Source organism: Branchiostoma floridae, chromosome 12 (assembly GCF_000003815.2).
Source record: "Branchiostoma floridae strain S238N-H82 chromosome 12, Bfl_VNyyK, whole genome shotgun sequence".
Classification (NCBI taxonomy): Eukaryota; Metazoa; Chordata; class Leptocardii; order Amphioxiformes; family Branchiostomatidae; genus Branchiostoma; species Branchiostoma floridae.
The window spans coordinates 5,159,053-5,175,533 of record NC_049990.1 but is presented as its reverse complement, the minus strand read 5'-3'; the positions used below and the strand labels follow the sequence as shown (position 1 = coordinate 5,175,533).

General features: G+C 42.0%; 2 protein-coding genes across 5 annotated transcripts; both read left to right on the top strand.

Annotated features, from left to right (window-relative positions):
• The first annotated feature begins 12 nt into the window (after window positions 1-12).
• On the top strand, window positions 13-3,796 carry LOC118427505. 4 transcript variants are annotated; one of them, XM_035837336.1, is made up of 6 exons: window positions 13-151; window positions 891-979; window positions 1,505-1,799; window positions 2,214-2,265; window positions 2,390-2,465; window positions 3,009-3,793. In XM_035837336.1, exons 1-6 carry the CDS (start codon window positions 122-124, stop codon window positions 3,325-3,327), a joined length of 861 nt encoding a protein of 286 aa, XP_035693229.1. In that variant the 5' UTR covers window positions 13-121; the 3' UTR covers window positions 3,328-3,793. The 4 variants fall into 4 exon arrangements, with proteins under 4 accessions (XP_035693229.1, XP_035693230.1, XP_035693231.1 ...); XM_035837337.1 differs by having other exon boundaries at window positions 27-139; window positions 3,009-3,792; XM_035837338.1 differs by having other exon boundaries at window positions 33-143; window positions 3,009-3,794.
• A 1,179-nt stretch (window positions 3,797-4,975) lies between these two features.
• Window positions 4,976-15,606, top strand: LOC118428059 (titin-like). The gene is made up of 5 exons (XM_035838022.1): window positions 4,976-5,367; window positions 7,760-7,949; window positions 8,327-10,404; window positions 11,220-15,256; window positions 15,440-15,606. The coding sequence occupies exons 1-5, from the start codon at window positions 5,323-5,325 to the stop codon at window positions 15,603-15,605; spliced, it is 6,516 nt and encodes a 2,171-aa protein (XP_035693915.1). The 5' UTR covers window positions 4,976-5,322; the 3' UTR covers window position 15,606.
• The last annotated feature ends 875 nt before the right edge of the window (window positions 15,607-16,481 follow it).

The window sequence follows — 16,481 nt, the reverse complement described above, 5'->3', positions numbered from 1 at the left end:
GATCTTGTGTACCACACAAAACATTTGGAGGCCGCCATTTTGTCTGTGACGTAAGAGTGAGTCGTCGTAAGCACCAGTGTGTAAGATATCTGCATGCCGTTGGTGGTAAAACCTGACTGCAATGGATGCTGACGATCACGTGGGTAATGAGGTATAGTTTGATTAATGGCAACAACATTATAGCAATACTTTCCCCTGTTTTGTGTGTGAATGTGTGGTCTTGAATGCAAAAACTGTCAAACACGGTTACTCTGATTGGCTGCAATGGTATGCCATGAGCTGTGAAGGAAATAACAATCAACAAGTTCTCAAGAGGCTTTGCAGGGTATATAAAACCTTGAGATTATAAACCCAATGACCTTCAAGACAAGCCGTCAACAGCATTAACCTTTAACCCAAAATGGCGGATTCTTCGTCTAATGATCTATTTTTTAAGAAATGCCAAAGAATGTTTATAGTCAGATTTTGATTGATGGCTCTTTAAAGGTCGAATGCATTCGACCCTTGATTTGGTTGAAGAAAGACTCACTCTGGAATATATGTGACCGGACTATAGTTCAAAGGTAAATTTCTTCATTGAACCCTTCACAATAGTCGTATTGTTTACACGACTGCACATTGTATTGCCAGTAGGGGTCAACTAGAAGGTCAGATAACGATCTTGTTTTACATTGAATTTTATCATAAGCTCATCATTACAGGTAAGATGCGTAGTTAACATATAGCCAGTTAGAACATATGTATATGATGGACTCATTAAGTCTAAAATGCTTAAAAGTTACCCTTTTTGTGCCCTCAGACAACCCTGTATATATGTTGTAGTGTCTGAGAGATTTATGGATATCAATTACGCATATGACGTGGATTTTGGCATATCTTTACATCTACAGGTTGAAAACATTCTTGACGAACACCAGGAGATCTGCGTCCTGCTTAACAAGCTTAGAAAGGCTGTGAACGGAGACCAAAGTGAACCAAAGTAAGCAATATCTGCTGGGCGTTTGCATTATGCATGAGAACAATTTGATTTGTAAGTTTCCATAGGCATTTGAATACACTTGTGTAAAAGATGTCAGATACTTGAGTATATGAGAAAACTCTATTGTGATATGGGTGATCATGGCATGTTCTACATCATTAACAGACGATTTCTAATGACCAACAATTGCTTGTGCATTGTCCTTTGCATAATCTTAATCGCGCAATTAGCATATAAAATACACATAATATAAACGATTGCCCTCTAAAAGACCCCTCTATAAAATCCATTGAGACAGAAGGTATGAAAGGTGTTTGGCACTATTCGCTACACTATACTTGGTATACGTCACAGGAGTTGCTCAAGCAACTAGATAGAGATTGTAAAAGGACTGACGTTCCAGATAGCATCCACAAACTTAAGCTTTCATCATTGGGCAATCGTACACTTAGTATACCCTCATATGAACACAAATCGTCGGCAATTATTAACCATTACTTATTTGTTGTTGTTATTTTCTGTTAGGGAGAAAAGTCGAACAGAGCCACAAGTAAACTCCGCTCATATAAGAGCCATGGACCACTTCCTGAACTTCCGCCCGACCCCCGGCATCATGACTATAGACGAGGAGCACCATGAGATCCTCCGTCTCGTCAGTGAGCTGCAGAAGATGTCTCGCTCGTATGATTCATCTATGACGTCAGACAGACCCAAAGAGGATGACATCTGGAGGCTGCGATCTGATCCAGTAGATGATGATGACCCGGGTCCAGGCTACGAGAAGATAATGGAGAGACGACGCCCCCAGTATGACAGTGTGGTAGGTGATATATTCATTGATTTAGGATACAGAACCAAGAGAAGATACTCTTCATACTAAATTGCACATTGCCTCATGGCGCAACACACCAGGTTGGACTGAGGAGTACATGCTGCATATCCAGACTGATTTAACTAATCAACGCACACACCATACTCGTTTCGATAAGTGTGGTGGGTTCTTTAAGGTGCTCGAAGTTAGGCTCTCCTCAAACATGGCCCTCTATGTTATGTGAGAGGGACAGACTATGCACGGGAATGCATGGGGGCTCGAGATTGGAAAGACTCCAGGCAAACGTCAAACTAATAACTTCTAGATTGAATATATGATTACAAAGACTGCAAAAGATATAGATGCACAATGAGTGTCAATGTATTTGTCCTCCATACAGCAATGGTATTGTATATCTTTCAGAAAATTCCTAAAGATGACCTCTGTCACCACTGCAATGAAGTCCCTGAATCAGGTTAGTAGATGATTTATTCAATGGAAACATCTGTCATACATTGAAATACTTGTTTTAGCTGGTACCTGCATTGAGTTTATAAATATCAAATATCAGTTGTAATGTTTATTTCCTATTGCTTCAGGTTTGTCTTTGTTTCAAAAGACATGGTGTGAAGATCATCTGTTCTGTTCCTTTTGTAACGAGGAGCTGTCTCTTGAGTAAGTGAATCATGTTCATGTGACGCTAGATTGATAATGAACGTCTTCATCATGGTCATTTTGTATTGATGTATTGTCAGTGATATATGATCTTCTTGCACGATTTTAAATGATGTATTCATATCTATGCCTGCATAATATCAAACTTATAAGATTGATGTATCCATATTCGATTACTTGATTATATTACATGTAACTACTACGTATTATCATTGTTATCATCTTTATAAGTTTATTAAGCTGTTCTTTATATTTTGCTCTGTTTAAGTAAGCTACAGGCTAGGCTTCATTGCATTGACACATTGTCCTTGTCTTTAACTTCAAGCAAACACAATACTAGATCTAAGATGATAAATCAGTTCGGTTCAGTTCTGTCATCCATAAGGTGACACTATGAAGTCCCTCCAGATGACTCTGTCGGGCATGACAGACAAGAGGTCCATGATGATGAATGGTCTTTACAAACCATATACTTAATAGTTTTAATTGGTACAAAAGTAAAAGCTAACCTAACTTTCTCTTCTCATGCAAATTGCTCTACAGGTTCTTATTTCTTGAAATCGACCTGAGGCCAGTCTGTGCGCGATGCTACATGGTCGTGGAGAAAGGACGCGGAAAACGAGGAGGGCAGAAGAAATCCTCAACTTTGGAGAGAATGAGGTCCCCAGGATCGTCCGGTGCTGTCAAGAGATCCAACAGTCTCGTGCGAAGCTTCAGAAAGAGTGCCAAGAAGGTCCAGCTGCCTGACGCGCTACGAAACGCCGGACAGGAAACGGAAGTGGCCATAGGAGAGGTGGAGATGGCGGACAGTCCTCTGTCTGAGGACGAGTTTCCGTGGAGAGAGTCGGAAGGTTCACATTAACGTTCTCATGAAATGATTAAGAACATGTCACGAATTTGTAAGGATATGATATGTCAAAAGGCTTATATACGGTGATTGCCTGGAGACATTTGACAAGAATATATTTGATTTCACATTTCCGACGGATAAAGTTTTTGAACACCGAAATTACATCATTTACAGTCTTATCAAGTCATGTTATACTCATGGATCGCGTTCAAATAGTTTTATGAACATTAACTATATTATCTAAAGCTAACGTATCTTAGTCAACATTAGAAATTACATGTCAGGCTTTAGGATTGTGATAAGACCAGTGATAAGACTATATATGGCAAAGAGTGAGGGAACTCATCAGAGCACCTTAGATGTGTTTGGTTGTATGAAAAAATGAAGGTTATTGAAGGGTTAAAGATTTAACGATATGGATATTTTTTATTGGCTCAAAGGGATTATGTTGTTATATTTGATACCATAGTTGATTCACTTATATATACATGTATGGTGTGTATTACTGTTTTAGTGCCTTTGATTAATAAAATGGTTCTAATTTACGAACGTGTTATGTCAATGCATTGTTTGAAGACACCAACAACAGGATCTGTATTGGTCCCAATACAGAGACTACACATGTGTACCTCCAACACCTGCAAGCTATTCTTTGTTGAAATGAACATACAAGTCACCCAGTAGTACATTTAGAATTCAAAGAATACTGTCTCCAAGCCATATTTTTTCGGTTTCTTTTATTTATAGTAATCGAATAATTCATCTAAACGTTTGCACGTCACTTATAATCATCGTGGATATTTATATAATTGGCAACACACCCTTAAAACAACTCGCAATGTCTTCATTCTATTGAGGTAATTATATTGGTCCGTGAAAGTTCAAACATCCATTGATGTTTATACATATATGTTTATGTTTTTATTGTGCCGTTGTATAGCCGTGATAAATCCCATCTGTATAATAAAACACGGAGCTTAAGAGGGAAAACGGATACATGGATAACATGATATAATATCATTCAACAATCACAAAAGAATATTAAAGTACATGTCTTAAATAGCCATTTCATCATTTAGAGGAGTAAGTGGTAAAGGGTGTTATAAGGACAGACAAAGAGGTAGAAAATGTGTAGAGGACATAATGATATAATGAGCAGGGACCTGTTCTTCCACTTTAGAATAACAATGGTGGCAAGTAATGAGAGCACAAGATAACATCAGGGAACGGGGTCAAAGTTCATTGAGCTTATGAACAAAGAACACAGTCAACGACTGTGTCCTAAAGTAGTACAATCGTGAACAGTGATTGGAAGAAAAATTGACAGCTTTATTCTCATACTAAAGGCATATGAGAAGTTTCATAAATTTGTGGATAGAAAACGTTGAATAGTTGGTCACACCCTCTGGGAGTTGACCTCGTTCATTGTAATGGCGCCAAAAATAAGTAATCCAACATTGATTTTTTCTTCCTATTTAAAAACAAGAGATCAATTATAACCTTCACAGCTATCAAAAGTGACATTACAAATCTCAAATAGCAAAAACAAAAATCAACAGCAATGTAAATAAATGAGGTTATAGGTTGAACACCTGAAAACAAACATGTTATTGTAAGCCAAACAATGTACAGCGTTCACGTCATACCTGCTGTGACCAATCAGATTCCATGTCTGCTCTTTAATGATACTTACTCATCTGCAATATGGTCTGAAAAAAGTGGCATAAAATTTCATCAACTACAAGAAAGCGTTCGAATCTGTACCATTTTAAGTAGTCAACTTGATTTGAATCCGTTGCCGACACTAGAACTCAGCCTGATCTAAGTTTAGAGATACTAGTCCGTGACCGAAGTGTTCTGTTGACAACCCCCCTCCATTCCCAACGAGTAAGCTCTAGCCCCAGGGGAAAAAGTGAAATGGCGGCCACTTTCCCCTCCCAGATGTAACACGAACCCAGAGACCATCGGAGTTTTGTTGACCTGTGCTGGCAAAAGACTGTTTGCAGGATGGATCTTGGCGGTATTACACCAGTTGAAGCTATCGGTGCCATGGTAAGATCTTTTCAACATTTCGTTGATACTGTAGACAACGTGGTAGTTGTCTTTGTGTACAATGTGTACTACAGAGGGATGCACAGTGCCTAGAATTATATACTGTGCATTCATTCTGTGTATCTTATTGGCAGAGGGACGATTATTCATACAGCGGTCGTTTATATTTGCTTTTTAACACTTAGAGAGGGTCACGCTTCTTGATGCACGTGCATTTTGTTATACATATGGGGCACCACTGTGTAAAAATAGTTGTTTCAGGTACAAATGATGTTTCTTCACCTTTTTCCTACTATATAAAAACTCTGTGTCAGAATCCATGTTCTGATTGTACTTCACTGTCTAAGCCAATCAAGACTATTATAATGAGAGGCACGGTGATAGTTTCGCCAATAAATTGGGCCCAATGACAAAGCCGAAAGGTCTGACAAGGCGGCAGAACCGGACGGTTGTGTGTCAGAGTTCGAGTCATAGTTCGCTGGAGATTATTATAAGGCGTGCCTCTCCTACTTGACAGTCCCGTTCTGTTGGTACCTAGATATCCAGACCATAATATTGCAGCGGTAACGTAGAGTTCAGGTCACTGCTTCTACGTCAGAGACGCTAGCAGTATACGAGCTGGTAGGTATGCATGATAGAATTCTGCGTTTCTTACATTTAAAAACATTTAGTCTGTGAGAACGGTTTTTTGTTGGTTCGTAAAGACTTGTTCTTCTATCACGTGTGACCTTGGTTGATTGCAGTAGCTACTTATACGTTCTTTGATTTCTATTTACACATATGCGACCAATAGAAATACCAAATAGTTTTCAGCAGTTGGCTAACAATAGAATATGCAGTCTGTGTCGTTTGATAATTGTCTGTATGTGCAGGTCCGTTACTTGTTTTTTGGAAAATGGCACATCTGGTGTTGACATTGTGTTGGCATGTGTCGTATAAGATCTTTGTACTTACACAATCGTTTCATTGTCACGTCCATATTCAGGATGTGTATATTATGATTATTGCCTATAATTTTACACAGGGACTATGGCCCTTGCTGATATGGGTAAGGAATGCTGAAAATTCATACGTACACGCCCACCTTATGCTTCAGGCAAATTAAGACGCCAATACAACTCAACTTAGAGTTATATTTCAAACATAATCACTCTTTTTATGTTTCATTTCTAGTATAACCCTATTGATTTTATATTGGCAGATTTACTACCCAAAGTGCCCATTGCCCCCATTATCTAATTCACTGGATGCGTAGCTGAATTGTTGTCATTTACACTGGTGTCACAAGTCTTGTAAACTAGCAGCAATTATGAACTGTCTTTCCATAAATTGTGTCTACGCTTAAACGTGCAAATAGAACGTCCTCTTTGTCTGCTTATGTGGTGTTTGGACGAATTTATAGGCTTAGAACAAACTGCCTCGTGCCGGTTAAAACTACATTTGTTTGAGCTTGTGTTTTTTTAGTTCAAGTCTAACCTTTTTCTGTAGAACATCTTTTTAGTGATAGCATGTAAGTCCAATGCATGTAACAGAATTTTCCAAACAACAGTGACGGTCTGTCTTTTCTTTAAATACGTGCAAGTGAATCAGTGACTGTCAAAATATCCAATTGCCCAAACACTGAAAAAGCTGTCACACATCCCTAGGCCCTAGTACACTTCAGTAGTCCATGAACAAAGATTGCACTAAGGCACAGGTGTGAAGCCCGGTATTGCTCTGTTTTGTGTAAGATCTCGAAAACAAAAAATGGCCTTTTCAATTATTGATAAAAACTGACATATAAACAACAACATCTGCTTTTAATAGCTCTATTTTAAAGCAGGTGGTGCTTTTTCTTATAATCGAGGTCACCACTATTGTTGTTCTATAGAATGTGGCCAGGTGAGTTGTTTTTGGAGGTAGAGTCCCAAAGGGCACATGAAAAATGTCACGGTGAATTATGGCTAAGCAGTTCGCTGGCGCTGAAGTATTGTATTACCCAGTTAGGGCTGTTGTGCGGAAAGTGTCATTTATGATGGACTTAACATCAATTATTCAATACCTCACGTTTAGACCCGCGTATCTGTTGATGTTATCAACACACAGAAAGGTCAATCTTAATGGCTGTTGGTGCTTTATGTCCTCCAATTACATATGTCTGTCAGCAAGTTTTACCAACACTAGCCTGACTATAGGGTACACGAACGTCAAAAGACCACCCTGTTATTCAGTCTTTTGCGTCGTTTAGGACTAACGTATAATTGAGTATTACCGTCAAGGAGGATTCGCTTGGGTTAACAGATTAGGGCCCAAATCCCCAAACAACAATTATGTCACCCGTGGTAGTGCCAGAAAAAGGGAACGTATGGAAGCATTTGAGGTGAACACTGAAAATGCTCTTTTCATTGAACAGCCGGTGAGCACGGGAACGTCCGAGGACGAAATTGAAGAGGAAACTTCTAACGTGCCAACAACGGAAGCAGAACGCTTGCAGAGAGCCAAAGAATTCTTACTGCTACTCGGAGACACAGAAACAGAACTGGAAATTATCAAGGAAGAGGACTTCTGGCGCGACAGTGACTCAACAATGTCGTCTGAGTCAGGTGGGCTCACCAGAGGAAAAAAGCACATGGAAACAAGTAGCATACTGTCGTGGGTCTCTTCGTGTGGCCCGGATGTATATGAATAATTAGAAAACTATACAAACGCACGTGCACAAACGTATACCTATATGCACACACAAATACTCAAGCAGGTTCTCTGTAACGAATTGCTAAACTTGTCCGATTTTATTTTGCTCTCTACATATTAGGATTCCATGACCTGTTATTTCATTGATTTTATTTCTATTGTCTTGCACATTATCTCTGCTTTACTGTCTGGTAGCTTGTGTGTTACGCCGAAGGCTGTTTATACCGGCTATATAGATACAGATACAGATAGTACACTACAAACGTTCATTCAAAACGTCATCTTTCAGGTGTGATGTCAGACTCCGAAGATGGTGCCAACATTGGCAACCAAAACGTCTTTAGAAAACCTCCTCAAAGAGGAAGCGACGATCCGGTAGACACGGACAGCAGTGACGAAGTGGAGCCCCTCAACAGTCAAAAGAAACCATCTAGATCGAAGAAGAAGAAACGACCTCCAGTAAGCGTGAATAATGAAGACAATAAAGGAGAGAGTAGTGATGAAGTGGAGCCTCTTTATCCTGATGAAGGAGTGCCATTGTCACCAAGTCCGAAACCCAAGAGGAAGAAACCAACAGTGGAAAAAGCGCAAGATCCCAAGCCGACAGACGACATCCCAACAGACCCAACATCGTTTTACGAAAAACTCAGCGCGCTGCCACAGAATGAGGCACCAGGCACTGCAGAGGGAGTGAGTAGCCCCGAAGACAATAGATCACAGGCAGAGAGTGGTATAGGACATGAACCTGGCTCGAACGGAGAGAGACCGGTGAGCCCGTTCCCAGATGACGAAGAAGTTGAACCTGAAGATGATTATGTTCCTCCTGAAGACAAATCAACAACAATAGCACCACCGAGGTCTACGAAAAGAAGTGTAGCCACAACACCTAAGCCAGTGCAAAGGGATGATACATCACCACCAACAAAGACAACGCCAAGCCAACCCTCCAATGGATCGAAAAGAATAAAAGAACCCAACAAAAAGAGCGACACAACACCCAAAGGTGACTCGACATCAGTACCAGAGGATGATGGCTTCTTTGGTAATTTATTGAAGAAGAAGAAAGGTCGGAATGTTCCAGACAAACAGGAACCATCAAGTACTGAGCCTTCAACTAAAGATGAGACAGACAACGATGAGAAACCAGGTCTGCTTGATAACTTGTTAAACAAACTAAAACCAAAGGCAACCGGTCCGGAAGATAACGTAAACAAAGATGATAGTAAGAGGAAACATCCTGTCGACGACGAGTCTCCAAGAGATCAAAGAAAGCCAGAAACCAACACTAACTATCCTAAGACTGAAGAAGACGAGAATGACAAACCGGGACTGTTTGACAACTTATTAAAGAAAATGAAACCCAAGGCAAAGGATTCAGAAGATACCCCGAGCAAAGACGGCAGTGACGGGTCACAACCAACAGCAAATCAAACAAAGCCAGAAACCACCGCTAAGGATCCTAAAACTGAAGAAGATGAGGATGACAAACCAGGATTGTTTGACAACTTGTTAAAGAAGATAAAACCAAAGCCAAAAGACTCGGAAGATACCCCGAGCAACGAATACAGCGACGGTAGACAGTCTGTCGAAAAAGATTCACGTGCAAATCAAAAGAAGCCAGTGAGCACTTCCAGGCATCCTGATTCTGGTGGTTCACCCGAACCTACAACTGACAAGGATGACAAACTAGGTCTGCTGGACAACTTGTTAAGCAAACTAAAACCGAAAGATAGAGAAGATGACCCAAGCAAACGGGGCAGTAAGCCAACAGAAAACGAAAACAATACCGATCCAGACAAGACAGATTCCTCAGATAGACAACCCGATAAGCCAGAAGACGCAGCGAAGAAGAAGCCATCTGAAGGTGTCCTTGATCGCCTGTTAAAGACGCTACATCTAGACGAAGAGACAATTCCGCCTCCGCCTGAGGATCAGTCTACTGACAAATCTACAGATGAACCGTCACAAGGACAAAAGCCGAAGACTGCCCTGCCAGGTGACGACGCAAAAACAGACGAACCAGCTCCAATACCACCGCCGAGGACAAAGAGTCTGCGCAAACGACCAACAACCCTCCCGGTAGGCACACCAACAGAGAAAGATAACAAACAAAAGGATGCAGCAGAAAAGAGGCCAAGCAAGAAACCGGAAGAGAAAAATACCAGCAGCAAACCGAATGGCTCATCTAAACCAGCAAAGGGCAATAAAGCACCCCTTAACCCAATGCTCGTGTTTGGAATAGTCCCAATGGAGTTTGAGGATGTACCGTTGACACCACCATGCCCAAGGAAGAAACAAAAGCCTGCGAAACCCACAAAAACGCCAAAAGAACAAAAAGACGGTGAACAGAAGACGCCAGATGATAAGGTAAATAAATGCACGTCGTAAGTCACAAGGCACAGCCAAAAAAGTTCTTCATACCAATCAAGATGCATATCTAAAGAAACAATCAATTTTGTGTTTCAAGCGGTATTGCAAAGGCTCACCAGATAAATGATTCACGTTTTTCAAATGATTCACAAAAAGGTGTAACAAATCGACAGGCTTTAGCTTCGAGGTTGTTTTGGCACAATATAAAAGATATATGGTGGTAGGACAGAATCGTGTCTGTGCATAATCTGCACTAAAATACCCCATCACCAATCTTTGTGTTAAGCTGAAAATGGTAGAACGTAGTTCATGGATAGATACTTATTTACTTAGTATTAGCTGAGAATAATCATTTCTTTAGCATCTTGGTTTAAGCTTGGAATAATCTTTAATTTGACGTCTTAGTCTCAGCTTATAGTAATATTCCCTATAGCATTTTTGTCTCAGATAAGATTTATCTTTCTTATTGCGGCATCTGCCAATCTGATCCATTCCCGTCCTCACGCAATTTCTCGCAACACTGTTTTCTCGCGGGAGTATGTTCCAAAATGTCCATTGTTTTAGAAAATGGGTCTATACAATAGGAGCACTAATATGTAGGACACATTGTTTCTATGCCCTTTGGGTGAAGATGGATAGATGACAGTGCGCCCAAAAATAGACAATTATTTCAGATGCCAGTCACACTATCTTCCTGCGTCTTTTGTGTTTGTGTCAAATGCTCAGAGTCTTGTCAGAAAGCAATCAGACCCTTCTAAAAGCACTCAATTGCGTCAGTTTTTCAACTATATCATTTTCTCTTTTCATTTCAGACCAATGGTAGTGTGTTGGGCCCACAAGAAGAAGAATCGGATACGTTGGGTTCGTTCCTAGACTACGTTTTCGGTCGTCCAAAAGATAGGAAAACGCCAGTGGCGAGGCCTAAAATTGTACCCAAACCCGAAGATGCAACCAAGCCCAAAGACAAAAGTCCTAGTGACACCATTCCAACCAAAAAGGAAGAACCTTCACCTGCAGTCAAGTCTTTGCAGGGGCTCCTGGAGCGAAGCTCAGAAGTTGACAACAAGGCCACAGAAACACCCAAAGATGAGCCTGCAAAATCAAAACCTGCCAAGGAGTCCCAACAGCCAAAAGATGAGCCACAGGTGCCTAAAGAGACAGAAAAGCCCAAGGATGAGCCTAAGCCGTCTAAGGAGACAGAGAAGCCTAAGGAAGAGACAAAACCGTCTAAGGAGGCAGAGAAGTCTAAGGAAGAGCCAAAACCTACCAAGGTGACCGAGCAACCTAAGGATGATCCAGCAACAACGAAGCCTGTCAAAGAGACAGAGCGACCAAAAAATGAGCCTACAACGAGCAAGCCTGATGCTCCTGACCAGAAGGCAGCAGAAACCCGCCCTATCATAGAAAAGCCATCTGAAGACAAGGCAGCTCCACCTTCTCCAAGACCCAAGTCAACTAAAGAGAAGAAAACTCCAAAGACACCATCACCAAAGGTAAGAAAATCTTCCAAGAATAAAGAGCCCACAGAAGAACCTACAAAGAAGAAGACCAAGGAGAAAAAGCCAGCAAAGGATAAGACAAAATCACGTAAGAAGTCTGAAGAGAAGCCTGTGAATGCTGATCCACCGAAGGCGCAAGAACCACCCGCAACGCTCCAAAACGTCGAGCCTGTAAAGGCTGCGCCACCAGCACCACAGATTCCGCAAAAGATAGAGGACGAACCTGTCTTTGCTGCGCCTCCACAAGCAAAGGAGAATCTCCCCACTAGTCCTCGGTCTAGGAAACCAAGCAAAACACTTCTTTCCAAACTGAAGAAACTCAAAGACGGCCTTACGCACGACATATCATCGGACAATGAAGTAGAATCACCGGAAACCAAGAGGAAGGAATTGCCGAAGGTACCAGACACACCGCAAAAAAGGGAAGAGGAGGAACCAGAAAAGGTAGAGCCACCACCAAGGCGGAAAAGAGACGACAAATCCATGTCACCACCGCCACAAAAGAGACAGGAAAAGACACCAGATACAACCCCTGAAAAACCCGTGGAGATACCAACAGAGATGCCAACGCCCCCTCCGCGGCACAAGAAAGATGTTCCCGAGACAAAAGACAACGAGGAGCCTGTCAAAGCTGAATCACCACCACCAGAGAAGGAAGAGGAGAAAGAACCAGTCCCAATACAGGAGCAAGTTGAACAGGAACCTGTGAAGGCCGCACCACCACAACCACAAGAGGAAGAGAAACCCTCGAAACCAGAGAAGAAAGAGGATGTAACTCCAGTGGCGGTTGAAGCAGCTGCCCCACAACAAGAAGAACCTGTGAAGGCCGCACCACCGGTACCACAACCGCAAGAGGATGCTGAAGCCCCGAAACAAGAGGAGAAGGAGGATGTGACCCCAGTGACAGTGGAACCAGCTGCACCACAACCAGAAGAGGTAAAGAAGGCGCCAGAACAAGTCGAACCAGAGCCTGTGACGTCTATGCCGCCACAGCCGCAAGAGAAAATAGAACCAGTAATACCGGAGGAAAAGGAGGAACCCTCTATTCCGGATAAGGAAGAGGACATCAAGCCTGAGACGATTGAAGAACCTGTGCCACAGAAGGAGGCGACTGTGGAGGAAGAGAAGGAACCAGATACTACAGAGCCAGTGACTGAAGAGAGACCTGTAGAAACTGAACCAGAAAAACCTAAAGAAGAAGACAAAGAAGACGTGCCAGCTACAGTCGAGGAAAAACCTCCTGAAGATGAGACTAAAGACGAACCAACGCTTGAAGACCAACATATATCAGAGCCGACAGAAAGTGTACCAACAGAAAGTGCGCCACCGCTACCCCCTAGGCGGTCAAAGGGCAAGAAGGAAGATGCTCCGACGGATGCTGAACAACTGATCGTGCCCGAAGAACAGACTGAAGAGGAAAATGACAACAAACCAGACAGAATTGAACCACCTCCCCTACCTGTTAAGAGGAAGAGTCAACGATCGGAAGAACAGCTGCCCTCTCCGGTGGATGAAAACAAATATCCAGAGATAAGTTTCTCTGATGCGCCACCACTTCAGACAAACTTAGACGACATATTCCATAGCCCCGATGACGTCCTGAATGCTCCTTGTAAGGGAAGTGACGACGACGTTCCAAAAGAAGAAGAACAGGGAATCGTCCCAGATGAACTTGCGCCCGTCAAAACGAAAAAGAGATCAGAATCATTCAAAGCAGGTCGGGATCGTCTGAAGGCATTAGGAAAATCACTGAAGAATAAAGCTACAAGACGCAAATCAGACAAGTCACCAGATGAAGATAAACCTGAACCAAAAGATGATCCAGACAATATTGTCGAAGAAGTTGACACGCCATCTTCACCCCAAGAAGAAGATTCACAGAAGCGAGCATCATTGGATCGTCTGAAGGCATTGGGCAAATCGTTAAAGGACAAAACCAAGAGACGTAAATCAGAGAAATCACCGGATGAGGAAGAACCCGAAACAAAAGATGATCCAGACAATATTGTCGAAGAAGTTGACACACCGTCTTCACCTCAAGAGCCAGATTCTCAAACGCCAGGAGCTCGGGATCGTCTTAAAGCACTGGGCAAATCATTAAAGGATAAGGCCAAGAGACGCAAATCAGAAAAATCACCGGATGAAGATAAACCTGAGATGGTAGATGAACCAGAAAATCCTGTCGAGGAAGTTGGTACACCATCTTCGCCTCAAGAACCAGATTCACAAAAGACAGCATCCCTGGATCGTCTGAAGGCATTGGGCAAATCACTGAAGGATAAAACCAAAAGACGCAAATCAGACAAATCACCAGATGATGATGAACCCGAAACAAAAGATGACCCAGACAATATTGTCGAAGAACTTGACACACCGTCTTCACCTCAAGAGCCCGATTCTCAAACGCCAGGATCTCTGGACCGCCTGAAGGCATTACGAAAATCACTGAAGGAGAAGGCTAAGAGACGCAAATCAGATAAAACACCGGATGAGGGAAAACCTGAAATGACAGATGATCCAGAAGAGCCAGTACCAGAAATAACAGATGACCCCGACAACAGTGTCGACACGCCATCTTCGCCTCAAGAACCAGAGTCTCAAAAGCCTAAGAAACCAAGCAGGTCACTCCTTTCTAAACTTAAAGACGGGCTGTTATCTGACAGCGAAAAGGAACTTACGCCTCATGTCCAGAAGAAACCAAGCGATGTGGAATCAGACGAGCCTGTCACCTCCAAGGCAGCTGATCAGGAAGACATGGCGACACCGGGTCCGAGTCATCAGCCGGATGAAATTGTTGACACTCAAGACGAAGCACCAACTAAACCAGAGAAGAAGAAGATCAACCTCCCGCGGAAGCTGTCCAAACTTCGGAATTCATTTAAGAGGAAAGCCAAGTCGAAAAGTGACGATGGCCCCAAGTCAGATCTCGAAGGAGACGCAATACCTGACCAAGACGATGAAAATAAGGAGAACGCTCCATCTCTTGAGGATCCACCAAAAGATACAGATCGGTCTCCTGACTCTCCTTCAGCCCTGAAATTCCCCGAATCCACTTCTCCGAATGAGAGTTTTTCCACCGTGATTGAGAACTTTGCCGCACAGGAAGACCCAGGGCAGGAAGAAGATGAACCAGTCTCAAAACCATTAGACGAACCAACTGAGGAAGAGGATAATGATCCTGAAGAAGCATGGTCTCCGTGGTTCAAGGATACCCCGAAGACCGAAGCCCCAAGTGATGTACACAGCTCACCGGTTCTGGAAAAGAAACCCAAAGAAGACGCACCGACTCCATTGATTGAGGATCAAGATGATTCTCTGGAGGTTCCCCCGAAGCTGCCACCGAAACAAAAGTAGGTCAATTAGGACTCTTGTTGACTAATACAATTTTGCATACAAATTGTTTAACGACAGATTTATCTTACACCATAAAAGCTTTACATCGTGGAATCAAAGTAATGTAACAAGGATGGCTATACAACTGTGACAATAAAAATGAAAGCAGTGTTTCTTTCCTTACTTTGCCCCCTACCTAGAGACCTGGAGGAACCGTCCGATAAAGAGGACAATGATGATGTACCGATATGGGAGAAAATAAAGCCCTTGGAGGAAACATGTGTGAAGTGTCGTAAAGTTCTAAAGGATTCTGATGTCGTTGTGAACTTCAACGGACTCATCTTGCACCAGGCGTGCATGTCGTAAGTGCTCACTGATTTCTTTTGTGAAGTGACAAGTGTATATAATTAGTCTCTTCAATTATGTCTCTCAAATATTTACTTTTAAACAGTTACCAATGTTTAATCAAATAATTTTTTTTGCTTGTACGTTTACATACATTGCTTTCTAAATCGCTTGAGACACTTGTGTGCTTAAATATACAGCATGTCATGATCAGTAGTGCCTTACATGTTATTCTGATACAACAAGAATACATGAAACTTTCTGTTTCCCTCTCAGAAAAGACAAAGAGAACAATAAGGGTGAGTAAACTGTGCAAACTTATATTGCTGTTCCAATTTGATTTCGGTCTCCATTTCTTTACTGTTAGAATCTGCTTTACCAATCGACCGATTTTCTTAAGATGTTTTTTTTTTATCTGACATTAAAATTGTTTTACTTTATTACAGAAGAACCCATACAGGCACCAGACGAAGATAGGTAGGTCTAAATGAACATTTTAGATCACTGATGCTCTTATTATGATGTTTATATTGACTTGACAACGCAATGAAACTATATACATGTGCATTATATGGCTTTTACTCCTTTGTAGGTCTCCAAAGCCCGACATTGAAGACAAACCTGATGAAACCTCTAGGAAGCCTCCAAAAGAGGATGATCAGATCTTGAACACATGCTGGGTCTGCGGGTAAGACCTTCAGCAGTGTAGCTTACATTTGACATTTGATAAACGTACGTGTAGCGTTGCACTTCGAGTTTACAGTAACCACACCAATGTCAGTAGTCAATACACGGATTGTTTGCTTCCTTCCCTGAAACTCTATTTTGTTATTTCTCCACGAGATAGATGAAAGCTTATTTCAGGTACCTTTTTAACATCTCCATCCTTGAACATTT

Bases quoted from the DNA above. Each gene is read 5' to 3' on its own strand.
- LOC118427505 (XM_035837336.1), top strand. From the start codon at position 122: ATGGATGCTGACGATCACGTGGGTAATGAG. The intron at 980-1,504 runs GTAAGCAATATC...ATTTTCTGTTAG, and splicing joins GGAGACCAAAGTGAACCAAA to GGAGAAAAGTCGAACAGAGC. The intron at 2,266-2,389 runs GTTAGTAGATGA...CTATTGCTTCAG, and splicing joins CAATGAAGTCCCTGAATCAG to GTTTGTCTTTGTTTCAAAAG.
- LOC118428059 (XM_035838022.1), top strand. From the start codon at position 5,323: ATGGATCTTGGCGGTATTACACCAGTTGAAGCTATCGGTGCCATG. The intron at 5,368-7,759 runs GTAAGATCTTTT...TTCATTGAACAG, and splicing joins TTGAAGCTATCGGTGCCATG to CCGGTGAGCACGGGAACGTC. The intron at 7,950-8,326 runs GTGGGCTCACCA...GTCATCTTTCAG, and splicing joins AACAATGTCGTCTGAGTCAG to GTGTGATGTCAGACTCCGAA.